Source organism: Lonchura striata, chromosome 2 (genome assembly GCF_050655825.1).
Source record: "Lonchura striata isolate lonStrDom1 chromosome 2, ASM5065582v1, whole genome shotgun sequence".
NCBI lineage: Eukaryota > Metazoa > Chordata > Aves > Passeriformes > Estrildidae > Lonchura > Lonchura striata.
This window is the reverse complement of record NC_140704.1, coordinates 63145578-63161622: the sequence shown is the minus strand read 5'-3', so window position 1 is coordinate 63161622 and position 16045 is coordinate 63145578. Positions and strand designations below refer to the sequence as shown.

The window sequence follows — 16045 nt, the reverse complement described above, 5'->3', positions numbered from 1 at the left end:
GGGACAATGACTTCTCCACCCCTGCTGGCGATGCCCTTGTTGACACAGCACAGCATCCTGCTGGCTTTCTTTGCTGCAGCAGCAGCACACGGCTCACTCAGACTGAGCTGTTTGGGCACCAGGACTCCCAGGTCCCTTTCCACAGAGCTGCGCCTCAGCTGGGTAGATCCCAATCCGTGACACACTCCGGGATTATATTTTCCTTATATGGGATACCAGGCCAGGCTGTCACACATTCGTTTCTCTGGGAGGAGGCTGTAGGACACCATTTTGGAAACCCTGGAGAGATCCAGGTAGACAATGTCACCACTCACCCCCCACATCCACCAGGCTGGCTTTTTTGTCATAGAAGGTGGTCAGGTTTATCAAGCAACATGTGCCATTGGTGAATCTGGGCTGGCTCTTCCAAATGACATGCTTCATCTGAGCTGTGATGGCTCTCAGCAGGACTCATTCCATCACTTTCCCAGGGACTGAAGTTAGACTGACGGACCTATAATTTCCTGGATTCTCCCCTAAGCCTTTCTCTTAGATGGGGGTGACATCAGCCTCCTTACAGTTTTCTAGGACATCCCTGATGTCTGTAAGTTCTTGACTCCTCTAAAAATATGGAGAGTGGCCTTGTAGTGATGTCAGCATTCTCCTAACACCTCTGGTGGACAGTGACAGGGCCCATCAGTGTGTATGGGTTAAATTCCTGTGACAGGTCACACAGCAACTCTTCTTTCATGATGGAGGATCTGTGTTTGCCTGGATTTTTGTTCCCAAGGCCAGGGATCCAGCAGTGCAAGTAAAGATGGTGGTGAAGGAAGTGTTGAGAACCTCTCGATGCCTTTCCAGCACTGCCAGTGACTGTTCACTTCTATTTAACAGTGGGCCGGTATTTTCCTTCTGTTTCTGCTTGTTGTTTTCTTACCTAAAGAACCCTTTCTTGTAGTTTTTCATGTCTCTGGCTAATTTCAGTTTGAGCTTTTGCTTGTTAAACTGCATCTCTGCACACCCTGGCAATGTTCTTTTAGTTCTCACTGGGTGTCCCATCTGCTTTTCCATCTATGGTGCACTTCTCCTGGCTTTGAGCAGACTCAAAAGCTTGTAGTTAAACCAAGGAGGTCTCTCCCTACTTCCCTCACCTTTAAAGGGCATGAATGGTTTTTGAACTTCTTTTGAAAAGAAGTGTTCTTGAAAATCTCCCAGCACATGCTCCCAGCACATCCTTTATCCTCCATGGAAGCTTCTTCCCACAGAATCCCTCCCAGCCAAGCTGAAGTTTTCTTTTCTAAAATTTAAAACAATTGTCTTAATATTAACCCTCAGTGTGTTCAGCAGGATCCCAAACTACAGTATTGTGATCAGTGCAGCCAAGGCTATCAGTAACAGAGATATTACAAAGCAGTATTGCATTTAATTTGTTGATTTTTTCAAAACAGTAATGTCACAGTATCTAACAGATGTAAAAGAGACTGATCTGAGGTACAACAAACACTGGGCAGAGAAGTTCTAGGATTTCACAGCAATTTCTGAAAAAATTAAATTAAAAGAAACTTAAATAATATAAGCTTATATTTGCCAATATAAGTCTATAAGCCAATTTGCCTACCTAACCTCATCCTCTACAAAAACATTTTACTCATAAATGAAGTCACAATACAATTAGAGCAGAATTACAAGAATATCTGTGAAAACTGGACACATACCAAGGAATTTACTGACCTATAAACAAGGTCTGTAAAAGCACACAAAGATCATATAACAGTTCATATCATCCTGCAACCAATAGAAATCCTCCTGATCTGCTGTGGATTGCCAGGGATGCTGGTGTATCTCAGTTTTCCAAAAGTTTCAACAGCCTCCCCAAGGGCCTTTCCTAACCCTGACACAGTGCTGCCCAACTCACGTCTGTGCAGGAGAACCTAAAATTGCCTCAGAATACTGAAATTTTATTTTTAGTCTTCAAAGAGTACATGGCCTGTCCAAAGAGTATACACAGTAGTTATAGGAGAAAGACTAATATTTAAGTCTATTTAAAACCCCCAATGCATAAAATGTTTGAAAATGTGATCACCGAATGTGACTGAGTTATTAGAAGATGATAATATAGCTAATGCTGACACTGGCTAAGTACTAAAACATTAGACAAATTTACAAAAGGAAAAGTATAGAGCTGTATCAGGCCAACGATAGACCCACTGACTTTTATACAGGTTTATCCTGAAATAAATGTTATTTTTTATTATTTCCACTCTCTTTAACCTGAATATATGTATTTGTCATATCTGTACTACAGTAGCCTATAAGGTTTTTAATTCATAATACACAATAGTGTGGTGAAAATGCCTTCATATTACACATTAACTGAAAAGACTCTAGAGTTTATCACTGCTTTTTAAAATTGTGTATTACTGACATGTCTAAAACATTTAATGGCAAATGGACTACTCCTTAATACGTCATGCACCAATCACTACTCTACTAATATACTTCATTAAACTACAAAATTACTTTTCAAACTGGAGTATGCCAACAAAACAGTAGCAGGGAACCCTCAATTATTACAAGATCTAAGAGAGGAACAATGATTCCTTGAAGATGACCACTGTGCCAGAGGAAAATTTAATACTAGAAAAAAGAAAGGACTTCAGAGCAAAATATCTTAACATATTGTAACAAGCCCATTTTCTTCCTCAAAGCTTCACAGGAAACTGAAAATTAAGGATCAGTGGGCAATACTAATTGTTTTGGCTTGTATTACTTTATCAGAAGACTTAGTGCTCTTTAGTGCTTAGTGCTTAATGCTACTTAGTGCTTTAATGTTAGCTAGTTACACCTGTATTTGGAAATGCAAAAAGAAATCTAAATTCCAAGCATCAACACTTTTCCATGAGGTCAATAAACATAACAGGTACCTAGACCCACCAATCTGAAGAATATAAAAACCCACAGCATTTATTTTTATGTGTCTTAAAGGTACTCACACCAGAACAATTTCACCCATTGCTTTCAAAGCTGATTAAACATAATACACTTGGTACTTTTTACTCTTTCTTTAGAGCATCTAAAGGCTTGTGAAATCTAGCATTCAAGAAAGAGAAAGATAATACTTGAAATAAACCTTTCCTCTGATTCTTAAGATCAGAAAATAAATCAAGTTCAGAAACACCTATTTTCAGAGTATTTCTTTCAGAAGAGGTCCTGGCTCCTGACCTATGATTTGGGCAAGCCCTCGACTTCCTATCATTACTATATGACCATTTGAAAAAACCCATTCTCTTACTGTAAAGTTATTACACAATATATATTAATATTATACATATATCTGGTAAGATTTCTAATTAAGTTTACTTTTACCCTTTTTTAAATGGAAAACTTTCCACTTCTAATGTGGACATGGAATAAGAAATGTATGAATTTTGGTTTCTTTTCCCTCTCCCCTTTTTTAAAATAAAAATGTTTTTATTCACTGCTCCATTGTCTGTGCTCAGGAAGATCATTTGTAGAAACCCCTCCCAAATCTGACCAACTATATAGGACCCAAAAAAGCTAATGGAACAAAAAGCAACATCAATGTGAAAATAAATAAGAAAACAATATGCCCTACTAGCTTTCAATAACAGCAAAGATGTAACTTGTGTTATGTATAAACTTTTAAATATTTAAAATAGGTTTTCAAGCTAATTGCCTACCCATGAACAGAAGGTAAAAATAGATGATTCTCTAAACTACGCAGATTAATCTGTCATCCTCTCTACTCAGAAACTGAAACAGAAAATCACAAACCACATAGTAAGTTTTTGAAATACCTATTATGACCATATTGAATTTGCCTGCTTGTACTAATGCAAGGAAAAACCCACTATTTTTGAATTCTTTGGTGAAAGGGTGTTACCCTGCACTGCCACAAATACATCTTCACACATTTATCAAATTTGAGAGAAGCCCTGGCAGGCTATTTGTTTGCTGAAAATTTGTTTTTAAATTAGCTCTGTCAATAAAATGTTATGTCTGGTAAAATAAGCTTTGCATTTACTGTTGCTTTCAACTCATTCCTGTATTTCTCAAAAGTGCCCTCTGAATTTGAAATCCATCCAGAAAACCAAAAGATGAGGGGAGAATACAACATAATAGTTCTGTTTACACTAGACAGGATTTTGAGCTGACTATACCAAAACAAAAGAGGACAAATGACAATCAGTGTTCTTTACCTAAAGCATCTGAACTCTGAAGCATTTTTTTGCTAATATGATTGTTTTATACATTTCTATAAGCATGTTTTTAAAGTAAGAGTGCTTCACATAAGGACCTCAGCAGGAACCAGACCAGAGCTCTACCTTCTCACTGCTTTTCTAATGCCTATCCTGATGCCCTAACAGGGCAATGATTAGAATCTCTGAACATCTGCATAATAAAAAGCTAATTCTATTAATAATAGTTAAGATAATAATGCCATAAATAATACTGGCTAACAATGTAGAAAAACATATAAAAATAACTGAATTATAATTTTCAGGTATGTCACAAAACCCTTACTTCTGAGGAAAGAGAACTTACATTGTTTGTAAAACAATATCAGGCCTATAAATACGGTATATTCCCATTATCTCCATAAATGGCTGTTTGTTTTTTTTTTAATGGCCATTACTTCCCTCTCTTGGAGTCAAACATGTTTTAGCAAAATGTTCTCAGGACTAAATGGAAGCATCAACTAAAGCTGAAACTAATCTTTCTCTTTTGAATATGACACCCTTTGATTTCTCTTACGTTCCCTTGTCTTAGTCATTTAATTCCAGAATAGAAATTTCCAACTACATCAATCATTATTTCATCATGTCTGTAATTTGTTTCTTCTCCAAAATATTTACTGTATTCCCTTTAGATATAGGATTTTTTAACAAATGACTTAATATCCTCTTTGTTCCTGTTGTACCAGCTTTTATCAATGGCTTGGTCTAGATTCCCCAGCTGTGTAAGCACTGGAAGTACAACACCTCTCACAGGGACCTTGCCAGCCACTTACTCTGTTCCCTCTCATTCTAGCCCATCTTTCAAACACAGGAATTCAAGCTGAAATCCAAAGGACAGCAGTGCTGATGCATGAAAGACACTGTACCAGCCAACGTGTTATCTACAGATTCATTATACACCAGGTGTGACTGAAGAGTAACAACACATGTGTGTGACAGAGAAACATTGAGAACTTCTTTAGTCCAATATTAGGCCAAGTCTTCTTGGCATTGCCCTTAGCAGTGCTCAGACATTCCTATCTACATCCCAAACTAAAAAATCTGTTTAGGAGCTAGCAAGAAAAATTATTAGCTCAAGTTATCTTCTGCTGTTCATCACTTCATTTAGCTTCTGCATCAGGTATGTCTCTGAAATTTCTGTTTTCTTGTACCTTAAGTAATAAAGTGTTTCTCTGCAAGTTTTGTACTGTTGCTGCTCACTGCAACACTTTCTTTAAAAAGATATCACTAAATATAAATAAGCACAGATCCCACTGCCAGCCTTGTGACACAACTACAATGAGCCTACTCTCTTTTCCTTCTTTCCAGTCAGTTTCAAAGCAGTCTTTTGAAGCACAACTTTTTACTTTCTTTTGTTGCCTCTTTCAAGGAATATTTTCAAAGAAAACAGAAGACAGTCTGTATTTCTTTATCCATGGTTCAGTAAGATGTTTAAAGAACTCTTAAAACAATCGTACGATGCTTTCCTCCTCTTCTTCCATATTAAATTTTAAGGCTTCCCAGTTTTCAAATGCATTTAAATTTAGAATATTATAGCTCAAAGTGCCAATGTTTATGATTTTACTTTGTTTCTTAAAGGTGTCTAAAACATAATAAACTTTAAGGCATTTTAAATTACATTTACTTACTAAAGACAAAAGCTTTTTTATGCGTTCCAAGATTGCAAAATTAAGGAAACCATTCCTAAAGAAGAAAACAGTTACTAGAGAAGAATTAACTGTTTGATAATTTGTGGCCTAATTCATTTTAGTGTGTGTTCTTAAATAAGGTTAAAATATAGATGGTATGTAGAAAAGGTAATGTAGATATTTTTGTTTGGAAAAAACTGCATACAGTATTGTGAACATACAGCTTCCATATTTATTTTATTTTAAAAAACAGTAACTTCATTATATTATTATCAGTAACTCACAGCAGCAGCTCTGGACCATGGTTATGCCCCCTTGAGTACTGAAATCTGGCTGAGTAGGAAGTGGAGTTATTCCACAGCAATATAATATATACATGTATATGTAAAAAAAAAAGGCATTTTTATGAACACCTATAACATTCAAGACTGTATCCAGCTGTTATCCCAACACATAGCCTTAAAAAACCTTGATTTTAAATCTTAGTATTGCATTTTCTTAAATTTAACTATATTCTCTCTTTCACAAGCATTAGTGTAAACAAATTATTTCAGAGTTCTCTTAATTGCATGATATTTTATCCCACCTGTAACAGTCTCCCTGTGAGGATGTTTTGTTGACTTTATTTTACACAGACAATGTGATCTAGGCAAATCTTCCACAAACCACATTACAGTTGTTTTAGTTAAGTTTTTAAAATGGAGTTTTGCATCAAACTATTAAGATTAATCTTCTTTTCAAGAGAACACTGATTCATAATGACAGTTGTCTCATTCCATCCACTTCATAGATTTAACAGAGATGGGAGATGAAACTTTTTCAAAAATTGAAACAGAGAGAGACAAAAAAGTGGCTGGTTACTCTACTAGGCACAACTGCAAAAGGCACCACATGAGTGTTTCTGATTGCACTTCACATTTCAAAAGCTGCTCTGAAGTTCTACAATTTTGACAATGTTGGATCAAAAAAAAAAAGTATCTAGTGCAACATTTTTGTTCTATAATTTGGTCTGATCTTCAACACACTTTCTCTGTGCAGATGTAGGCAAAGTAGGTTGAAAGGGTGTCTTGTAAATGGAGGCTCTGCTTCATTGTGCTTCATCTTTCCTAAGTTTTGGCACAACAGGTGTGACAAACCTATCCTCAGAATTTACTTTTGCCTCATGTTGGCACATCTGCTGTAGGACAATGTAATGGCAGATCATTACTGACCCCACCTGAGCAGTCAGTCAAGAGAGATGGAGACTCCAGATCCTCAGCTCATGTAAATGGATGTAACATCAGAGGAACTGCACACCTATGAGCTTTATGTTTACCAGGGGACTACAGGTGTAATACAAATTCCAGTGAGAACAACACAGGAGTTTTTCTAGCAACTTAGGCTGAGGTTTTATGTCCAAACTGAGAATTTATTGGGAAATTTCTTACCTTTTTCTTTTTTTAAAAAAAAAAAAAGTTCAATTCAGAGTTTCCTTTAACAGTTTTTCAGAGATGGAATTAAGAAAGTAAAAAATTATGTGTCCATCTCCCTCCCCAGAGACACATCCTCTACCTCACTTCCAGAAGGGCTGATAAAAATAAGCCTGCCCTTAAAGGAGCAGTTTGTTAGGCCATATATGTATAATTAATCATATATAAAAATGTATCTCACATACCTGGGATTGGGGAAAGGGATCAGTCTTTTCAAAGTAACTACATTTTACACCAGCTCAACTGCATTAAAAGTCTACACCAATGCAGCACCCAACTGAGATATCTCCATTTTGAGTACTGAAGAATGGCAGAAGGCAGAAAAGGAAAGAAACCAGTCACTTATGCCTTATGTTTTTTAGGAATAAAGTCTTAAAATGAAAGCAAACTGTGCACTTAGAGTCTGATTACTATTATTATGATAATCTGTTGACATAAACCAATACAGTTCTAAAGATAAGAGATTTTCACAGCAAGTTCTCAACCCTGGAGCTCCGTGTAAAGTAATGATAATGTGAACTATAAACTGCAGAATATGCAGAGGGAAGACAAAAAACCAGAACAGTAACAGATCAATTTTCTACACGACACAGACCATGCACTCTACCATATTGCTTAAAACTTTTGCATTTATACTAAGCCGGAAAATATAGATAAACAAGAAATTGGCAACAATTCAGATTATTTTTAGTTAAAACAGCTGAAGAACATGAATTTGTAAGACAGAAGGAAAAATTAATGTTAGGTTAAAATATTGCAATATGGTGCATAAGGGACATAATAATGTGAATTCTTAACAAATAAAATCAAAAGTGAAAATTTTCTGGAGAAAAAAAAAACTAAAGGTGTCTTTAAGCTTGATTAAATGAAAACTGTATTACTCTTTAGTGATTTTCTAAACAGATACGCAACCAAAGATAGAAAATTACACACCTGTGCATTTGAAGAAGTTCAACCAGTAATTTTAGAAGAGGGCCTTGCAAATGGCTGCAACCCATTTCATAGGTTTTTGTTTGCACTAATAAAATATTTGGTTGCTTTCCAGATCACTCTGCAAAGATCAAGCCACCATCCAAGTGCAATGTTCAAAACACACTGAAAAAATAACTTCTTTCTCCTAAGGCTTTTTTTTTTTTAATCACATTTTACTACTTAACCAACATCTCCCAACTAAGAAAAGGAGGTCTCAAATCTGCTTCTGTCCTTTCAGGATGCTAGAAAGAAATTAAAAAAAAAAAATCCCCTGTAACACATCATCCCCAACTTTCCTCTTGTTGTACTCCAAATTCACAGCAATGAACTTCTTCAACTCTTCTCTTAATTCTGCTTTCCCAGAGGGTTTTATGCATGGCTTCTGGTTCATCTGGACAACTCTCTGGTTCACAGCTCTGTCAGCTACTGTGCTCTTCCCATGGGACTCTTGAGCTTTACCAGTTATGCTGGTGACAGCAAACCATTGCTCCATGCAGAGTCCAACACCCAGGCACACACAGGCAGAGGTGAAAAAGTAACCAGGAAAATTTGGGAGGGAAGTGTGTGGGCGTCCCTCACCCTAATGAACAGGGAGCGACTGAACTCCTTTCAGCTGGGCTTGGTACTACATTGAGAACAGATGTTTCTCCTCAGTTCCAGTGGCCTCCATAATCCCTTCCACACTTGCTTGATTCCTTTTGAGACTAAAGCTATCAGACACTTAAGCAAACAGACATTATTTTCGTTTGGTGTTTGAGTGGATTTTTATTTGTCCAAATCTGTGGGTTTTAATCCCATAAACTGCTCTGGGGAAAGGAGAGAACAGGTAACAAACAAAACTTAACTTCAGTCTTTACTTCATGTTTATTTTTTTCTGATGCCTGCTTTTCTTTTGCTGACAATACCATTGTTCTGAGATAAAAACAGCACCATTATCCAACTAAAAAATCAGCAGACACCCTTGTTCCTTGTAGGGTGCTACACTGCAAGCATCTTTGTATTGTCAGCCTGCTGATCTTGCAAGTTGTTCATCTGAACTAAGATGTGCAAGGAGGGAGATGCTAATGCTACCGTGCACACTGGTGGTGCTTGTCTGACTAACAAGTGATGTAATTCACTGCATTTCTTGGATTTCTTCTCTTCCCGTATGTTGGCACCAGCCTGCCTTATTCTAATTTTGACAACATATGCAGCTAGATGTGCTTTTCTTCCTTATTTTAGACTTCGAGCTTTGCATGCCTTTCTGCCCAAAATTTCCCTTCTTGTGGCATGTATTCTCAACTACATCCACATGTTGGACATTGCTAGCTGAATAAAAACTGCAGCAACTATAGAATTATCCAGAATAAAAAAATATTAGAATTTGCCAAGAAATGGTATTACACTGACTTATGGTACTTTCTAAAATTTCAAGACAACTCTCTAGCCTTGTATGAATGACAGATCAGATTCCCTTTACAGGTTCGCTTCTTGTGCACTGTATTAAATAGAACTTCCCTGGTTATTACGACCATACTACACTGGAAAACATTTGCAATAAGATTTCAAAGTTACTTCTTAGAACCACTTTGAAGAAGGAAACTTTCAGAAACTTTTAAGGTATCAGAACCTGTTGTTAGACACAAAGCCACTTTTTGTGTTGCCTAGTTTTGAGTAATATGTCTTACTTGTAGATGCCACTAACATCTTTTCCACAACATTTCATTTCTTTGCTGTTGTCTTTCTATTTTGTTCCATCATTTCAGGATTGCTTTTATTAACTTTAGTAACCGCTGATGATCACCACATATTTCAAAACACCAGAACCACAGCAATGTTCAATTCAGTGACCTGTCCTCTCTTCTTCCATATAACACCCCAATTCTTAGCCTTGTATAAATATTACTCCATTGACTCAGTTTTCAAGGCCAAGCCTTTAAAATACGAACATTCAACACAATGCTATTCTTCTTGATAGCAGCTTGATTTCAGTGTGCTGAGACTATCAGCTCCCAGAGTAAACATTACTGCTATTTTACTCCCCAGAACCCCTCTATATTTAAACAGATATTTGCTGATTGCCTTTTCTGAGACAGTAAGATTTTGGAACGTGAAGTGCACCACTAAAGCTTGTCTCAGGAATAGGAGGATTAGGTGCTACAATAACACTAATATTTCCTAGTAATAGCTGTCGTGGTATTTTCATACGCATACACATTTCTGGGATTTTTGGTTTGCACTTCTCTTATAAATTAAACAACAACAAAAAAAAAAAGGTAAAAACAAGGCTGGGGGAAACAACAGACTAAACAGTGAGGAGTTTCACCATCTTGAGTGAGGACTTTAGAGATCAACCTGAGTCACACTACTAAACAGTCATAGCAGCATACTCAAAATCAAGAACACTGTTTTCATATTAGAATTTGAATTATTTTTCCAGTATTACTTTTAAAAAGTGTAATTAAGTTTTAATTTTAAAAGTTGTCTAAAATTTTTTTGAAGTGTAATCTGTATTTTTCTAGAATCTTTCAAAATTATGCTTTATGACTAGTAATTTCTGTTTTGACCAATTCTGTTTGCGAAAAAAAAGTCTTGATAAAAAATTCCTAAGCCAGCTCAAGTAAGAAGTCATTTTTCAAAACATGCTTTTGTCTTCCTGACAGCATCCTCCAAGTGGTAGTAGGAATTCTTAAAATTAACAGAAGGTGTATGCGGAGGAGGTGGGAAGTTTGGAAAGAATGTTCCAAATGCCAGATCTATCATCTCTATTATTAATATGTCAGATCTAGTGCACATGAAGATGCATTTCTGTGCAATGAATACCCCTCATGATATATGATTCCCGAGGTTGTGCTGAAAATGTGATGAGGTGTCCATTTAAGACTGAAGGAATGTCCTGAGTAAGGAGCAAAACAGGATCCTGAACTGCAGCAGCCCCATGCAGGAGAGGGAAGCACCTATTTACTACACTTCTAATGAGTTGCAATGTGAAGTTAAAAATAAAAACAGCAAGGAGAAGAATGCATCTTCAAGGAGTGAAAAGACAGCAAATGTGTCAGCTCAGGAAGCTCCAAGGCCAGGAGAGCTCCAGAAGACAGGGCTGTCTCTCTTTGCCTCTCCCTAAATAAATCCACTCAGGCCACACATAATGGCTGAGTTGGAGTCTGGGCTTCCATGAGGAAGATACATCAAAGAAATCCTGAAAAGTTAGGAAGAGAGACTGATGTCAGATTAAGTGCAAAGTATTTTTCTTTTGCAACTTTTTTTCCAAGTCTTATTATCACAGAAATACTGCATGATTGGAAGGTTACCCCCAAAAGTGTTGCAGGTAAACAAAACAAAACCCTGATAAATATGGATATTTAGCATCCATTTCACAGCAGATATGCACAGCTCAGCTTGGGGATTGGCAATGGTGTATCAGGGCAGACAGGGAAAGCCTCAGATAATGCACTGATATGCCTCCAGCAGCAGACAGAAGGTGGAACATATTGTGTATGTTTCATCAACCACATATTGTGACTATCTCCTTGGCTCTCCTTTTTTGATCTACACCTTTAGGATCTCATGAACACATAAGTGTGAGAAAATTAGCGTATTGTCATCATCCCTAGAGCAGTCAACAGCTTTCCTTGTTAGCTGCCCAGACAAACGCCTGGAAGAGCTGAAAGAAGTGGTGGCAGTTGAGGAAATTTTTACACAGCAGGGAAATAGGAATATATCTCACTTAACGCCTTCTGTGTCACTCCCTTTCCTCTGCAGGCCTTTCTGCTTCCATCTGATGCCCTATACCTGGGCCCTTGCCATCACACCACTATTACCAAAGTGAGATGTCAGTGGGAATGATTTAATCTGATCTACCCAAAAAGGTACCCCAGGTATTTTTCCTGGATGACATGAAGCAAAAAACCAGGACACCAAAGGCAGAACTTATCAATCACTTCACTAGGAACCCCACCATACTCCAAAACACCTATTAACTATCGTAAAACCATCCCATATGAAAACACATTCCTCTACCTCACCTACTCAGAGAACCTCATCCTGGCATCTCTTGCATCTTCCCCTTCAGTTTTGTTTACATCCTCTGAGATTTGCATTCCTTCTTTAGCCCATGCAAAGCAAGAGATATTCCTGGCATCCGTGTGTGCATTGCCATGGTTACCTAGTTCATCTGCAGCAAAATGGGTTGGTCCATGACCTGACACCACGGCTCCAGGAACACATTCCTCCCTTGTCCATTGCTTCTCAACCTCTCTGGCTGGAGCTGTTCTTTTGCAAAATCTCAATGCAAGCAACAGTGGGGTACCCAACACAAATTCTCCCAGTCTTTAGCACGTATTTTTCCCTATATAGTGTCTCTAAGTTTGTTTTTTGGCAGGCTCAGTCCTTGAAAAATTCCAGACAATTTTTCCAGCAAGCCGTCATCAATAGCACACCTGCACATTTGACCTGCTGCATTTTATTTGAGGGAGCAGTCTTTACTTGAAAATTTAGACTTGGAAATTTAGCCTCAAAAGCATGCTTATGAGAGCACTTGTGACCACACAGCCAAGTCTGTCAGGGAAGAACAAAGGTTTGAGGCACAACAGTAAGGACCAAGAAATCTTATACAAGGGTCTCAGCTGGATGTGGGACAAACAGCTCCCTCCTAGAAGAGCAGTTTGAGTTACTTTGGTGTCACAAATTTTACAGTACCAATTGAATTAACTGTGACCTACTGAGATATTAGCAAGCCAGACATCACTCCTAAATAAGTACTCAATATCAAATGAGGTATAAACAACAAAATATTGATAAAATATAATGAAAACAAATTTCAATCCAGGCAGAAGGCATATGTATTCCCACAACTGGATCAAATTTTCACAGAAACAAAGCTTCTTAACTTCATTTTTTAAGCAACATCACTCTCAAAGGTTTTTTATCCAGGCAATATTTTTAATAAAATAGACACATAAACTGTTCTGAAGAATCCTTGCTCACACCATTCATCTCTTCCCATAATTAATGTTTCTAATATTCATATCAAATTTGACCTATTTAAATAAACTTAAAGCAATGATGTAACATCTGGAAATGGTACACTAAATATGTGTACCACACAATTTCAAGGCAAACACAGGTGTATCTTATGATGATTCTGAAAACACAAATACCAATAAAGTTCTGTAAGGAAACCAAAAGCTGGTAAAGTTCTAAATGGCTTTGTAGTTACATAGTTATGTAAAATAAAGTGAAATTCTCCAGATTTGATTTAGCATGGCTGAAATAGAGTGGGTAATTTGTCTGCATTTCAACTGCAAAAAAAAAAAACAGTCAAATGAAAGATCACCACCAAAATGATGACTTGTACACCTACCTTTTCCATTTATTGTTAATGCTGATGGAATTGTGGCTGTTACTGGCACTGGCAATTGTGGCACTAATGGATGTATCCTTGGTCGGCTCCCCATCCTAGCACGCTCCGCACCAGGTCCTAACAAAGCTCCCACAGGCTTTTCTGCTGCTACTTCTGGTGCTACAGAGTCATCTTGATCTTGCTCTATATGGTCCATTTTATCTGGGCTTTCATTCTGGAAGCCATCAACTGTTGTCCGGCTCTTAATTGGACTTTTGGGCACAAGGATTTTAATACCTGATTTTGCAAGGTCCATATTTTTACGTCCAGAAAGCGATGGTGAATTGTTCTTCCGGAACTTCTGTGTGGCAGAAAAAAGTTGACTATTTTTTGACTCATGTTCTTTAGCCATAACTAAAGATTTAGAAGATGCCTTTGAAAAAGAACTATTTGTAGACCTAGAAATTTGTTTTCTGGCATTATTTGGAGAGGTCCTGTTTGTCCTGGTTAATGTGCTTTCTTTCTGCTTTTCATTGTGGCGTCTGTTAAATTCATGTATATATTCCTCACAATTGACAAGGTGCTGTTCTGGCTCCCAAGTATCATCTTCACTGTTGTAGCCTTTCCATCGCACCAAATACTCTGTTTTTCCTTTCTTGTTTTTCCTCTTGTCAACAATTCTCTCTACCTGTTAAAAAGCAAAAATAAGCATTAGTTATGGGGAGATACACAACTCAAGAGAGTGACCTGCATATAAATAATTTGATAAGTGTAGACAGATTATAAAATATTCTTGTAGTTTTGTAATATGTACTGTAGTTCTATAGCATTACAGTCTTTCACTGCTGACTGGAAATCCCTCGCTTTAAACTTCAGATTACTTTTATCTCAAAAACATGTTCTAGAATGCCAAAACTGTTCTTCACTAAGTATTTTGCACAAGAATCTGAATATGACATTAAAACTGATTGCACAAGAGAAGCTCTTGCACCAATTTCAATGTGGACATGATTTCCCTCTCTCAATATTAAAGTCAAGTTTAAATATGCTGTATAAATACAGGGTGTTTACCTTATGAAACTTATCAATTTGATATTATTTCAATAATTTGCTTGCTTAGCATAAGGCATATGTGAGAATCTCTTACTTACAGTGAGCTAACCTTTAGCTACCAGGGACAATATGGAACATCTTAGGAACTGAGGTGAATTTGGATGATTTTTTTAAGAGACTTATTGTGGAAACAGAATTTGTTTTTGCCAGAGCCTTTGATACAGATACTTGAACAAATTACTATGCCTCACTTATCTGCAAACAGAGATGATATTTATGTCACAAATATTAAGCATGCACATTCTGCAACTGCATGTGGAACCCATGGGCTGGAGGAATTCAGGCACTGGGGTAAAGCAGGCAAGCAGACAGCAGCAGACAGCAGCAGCTGCAGGGACAGAGGCTCATGCCTCAGACTAAAACTTATGCCAATCATGCTAATCCTGTGGAAAGGGAATTCTTTGACTGAAAAAGAAATAAGTGCAAAGCTAGTCTTAGGGATTCCCCTTTTTATTTCATTTTTTCTACCCAGCATGATTATTCTGGTAAATCTTCCATCCCACTTCATTTTAATTACAGGACTGATACAGCTTTCTTACTCCTCTCTCTCTTCTTTTTTGTAATTAAAAAAAAAGCAGGTGTTTGGGACTGTTATTTATTAATTTAACTCCCAGCCCTTCATGAAAAAAAACACACTCAGAAGCCAGGATCACACCTACCTAGAAGAACCTCTGAAGAAAGAGTGACATTTACGGGAGTGGCATTAACCCAATGGAATGTCTACAGAACAGTTTAGAATGATGGGAGGAAAATACAAGGATGTGTGGTGCACATATAAACAGTGTACATATATGGTATATGATTCATTACCAAATCACATGACTGCTGACAACAGATTTTCTTAAGAGTGCATTTCAATTTTACACATGGCATGCTATCATAATGTACTCCCTGGTTTTCAACAGTCAGGTTAAATGATTACTATTATTATAACCTCAGCAGCAATATAAGAACATACCCTACAACTGCATGTGATACCCTGCAGGTGTTGTACTGCGTCATCAGGATGTTGCTCAGCTCTGTCTGCATAGGTCTTAAAAAACTCAACCAAATCAACACCACAAAAATAAGAATCTAATACAAACAAGCTCCACCTTTGCCTTGTTAATAAGTTCAGTGCATTCTATAGAGAAACATGCAATATAAATAGTCCAAATTTTATTCAAAATCTTAGAATACATTAAAACTATTTTTATTCTGATTATTTAACTTTTTAGTAGTTACTGGGATTAAGAAACCATGCACCTAGAAAAATGACACTTGTTTTTCCACAAAACTATTTAAAGACATCTTAAAAGAAAATGC

The 16045-nt window shown here is 37.1% G+C and overlaps 2 protein-coding genes across 5 annotated transcripts in view; one reads left to right on the top strand and one right to left on the bottom strand.

The window, feature by feature from the left end:
• Positions 1-16045, top strand: part of LOC110472824 (endogenous retrovirus group K member 8 Gag polyprotein-like) — a 399368-nt gene that overhangs the window by 23208 nt on the left and 360115 nt on the right. The gene's annotated exons all lie outside the window — the stretch shown is intronic.
• CDYL (chromodomain Y like) overlaps positions 1-16045 on the bottom strand; it is a 157300-nt gene that overhangs the window by 43214 nt on the left and 98041 nt on the right. For all 4 annotated transcript variants that reach the window (XM_085573466.1, XM_021534802.4, XM_085573467.1 and 1 more), the window contains exon 2: positions 13649-14315. In XM_085573466.1, the coding sequence (XP_085429592.1) occupies positions 13649-14315 (667 nt within the window). The remainder of the gene's footprint in view (positions 1-13648; positions 14316-16045) is intronic.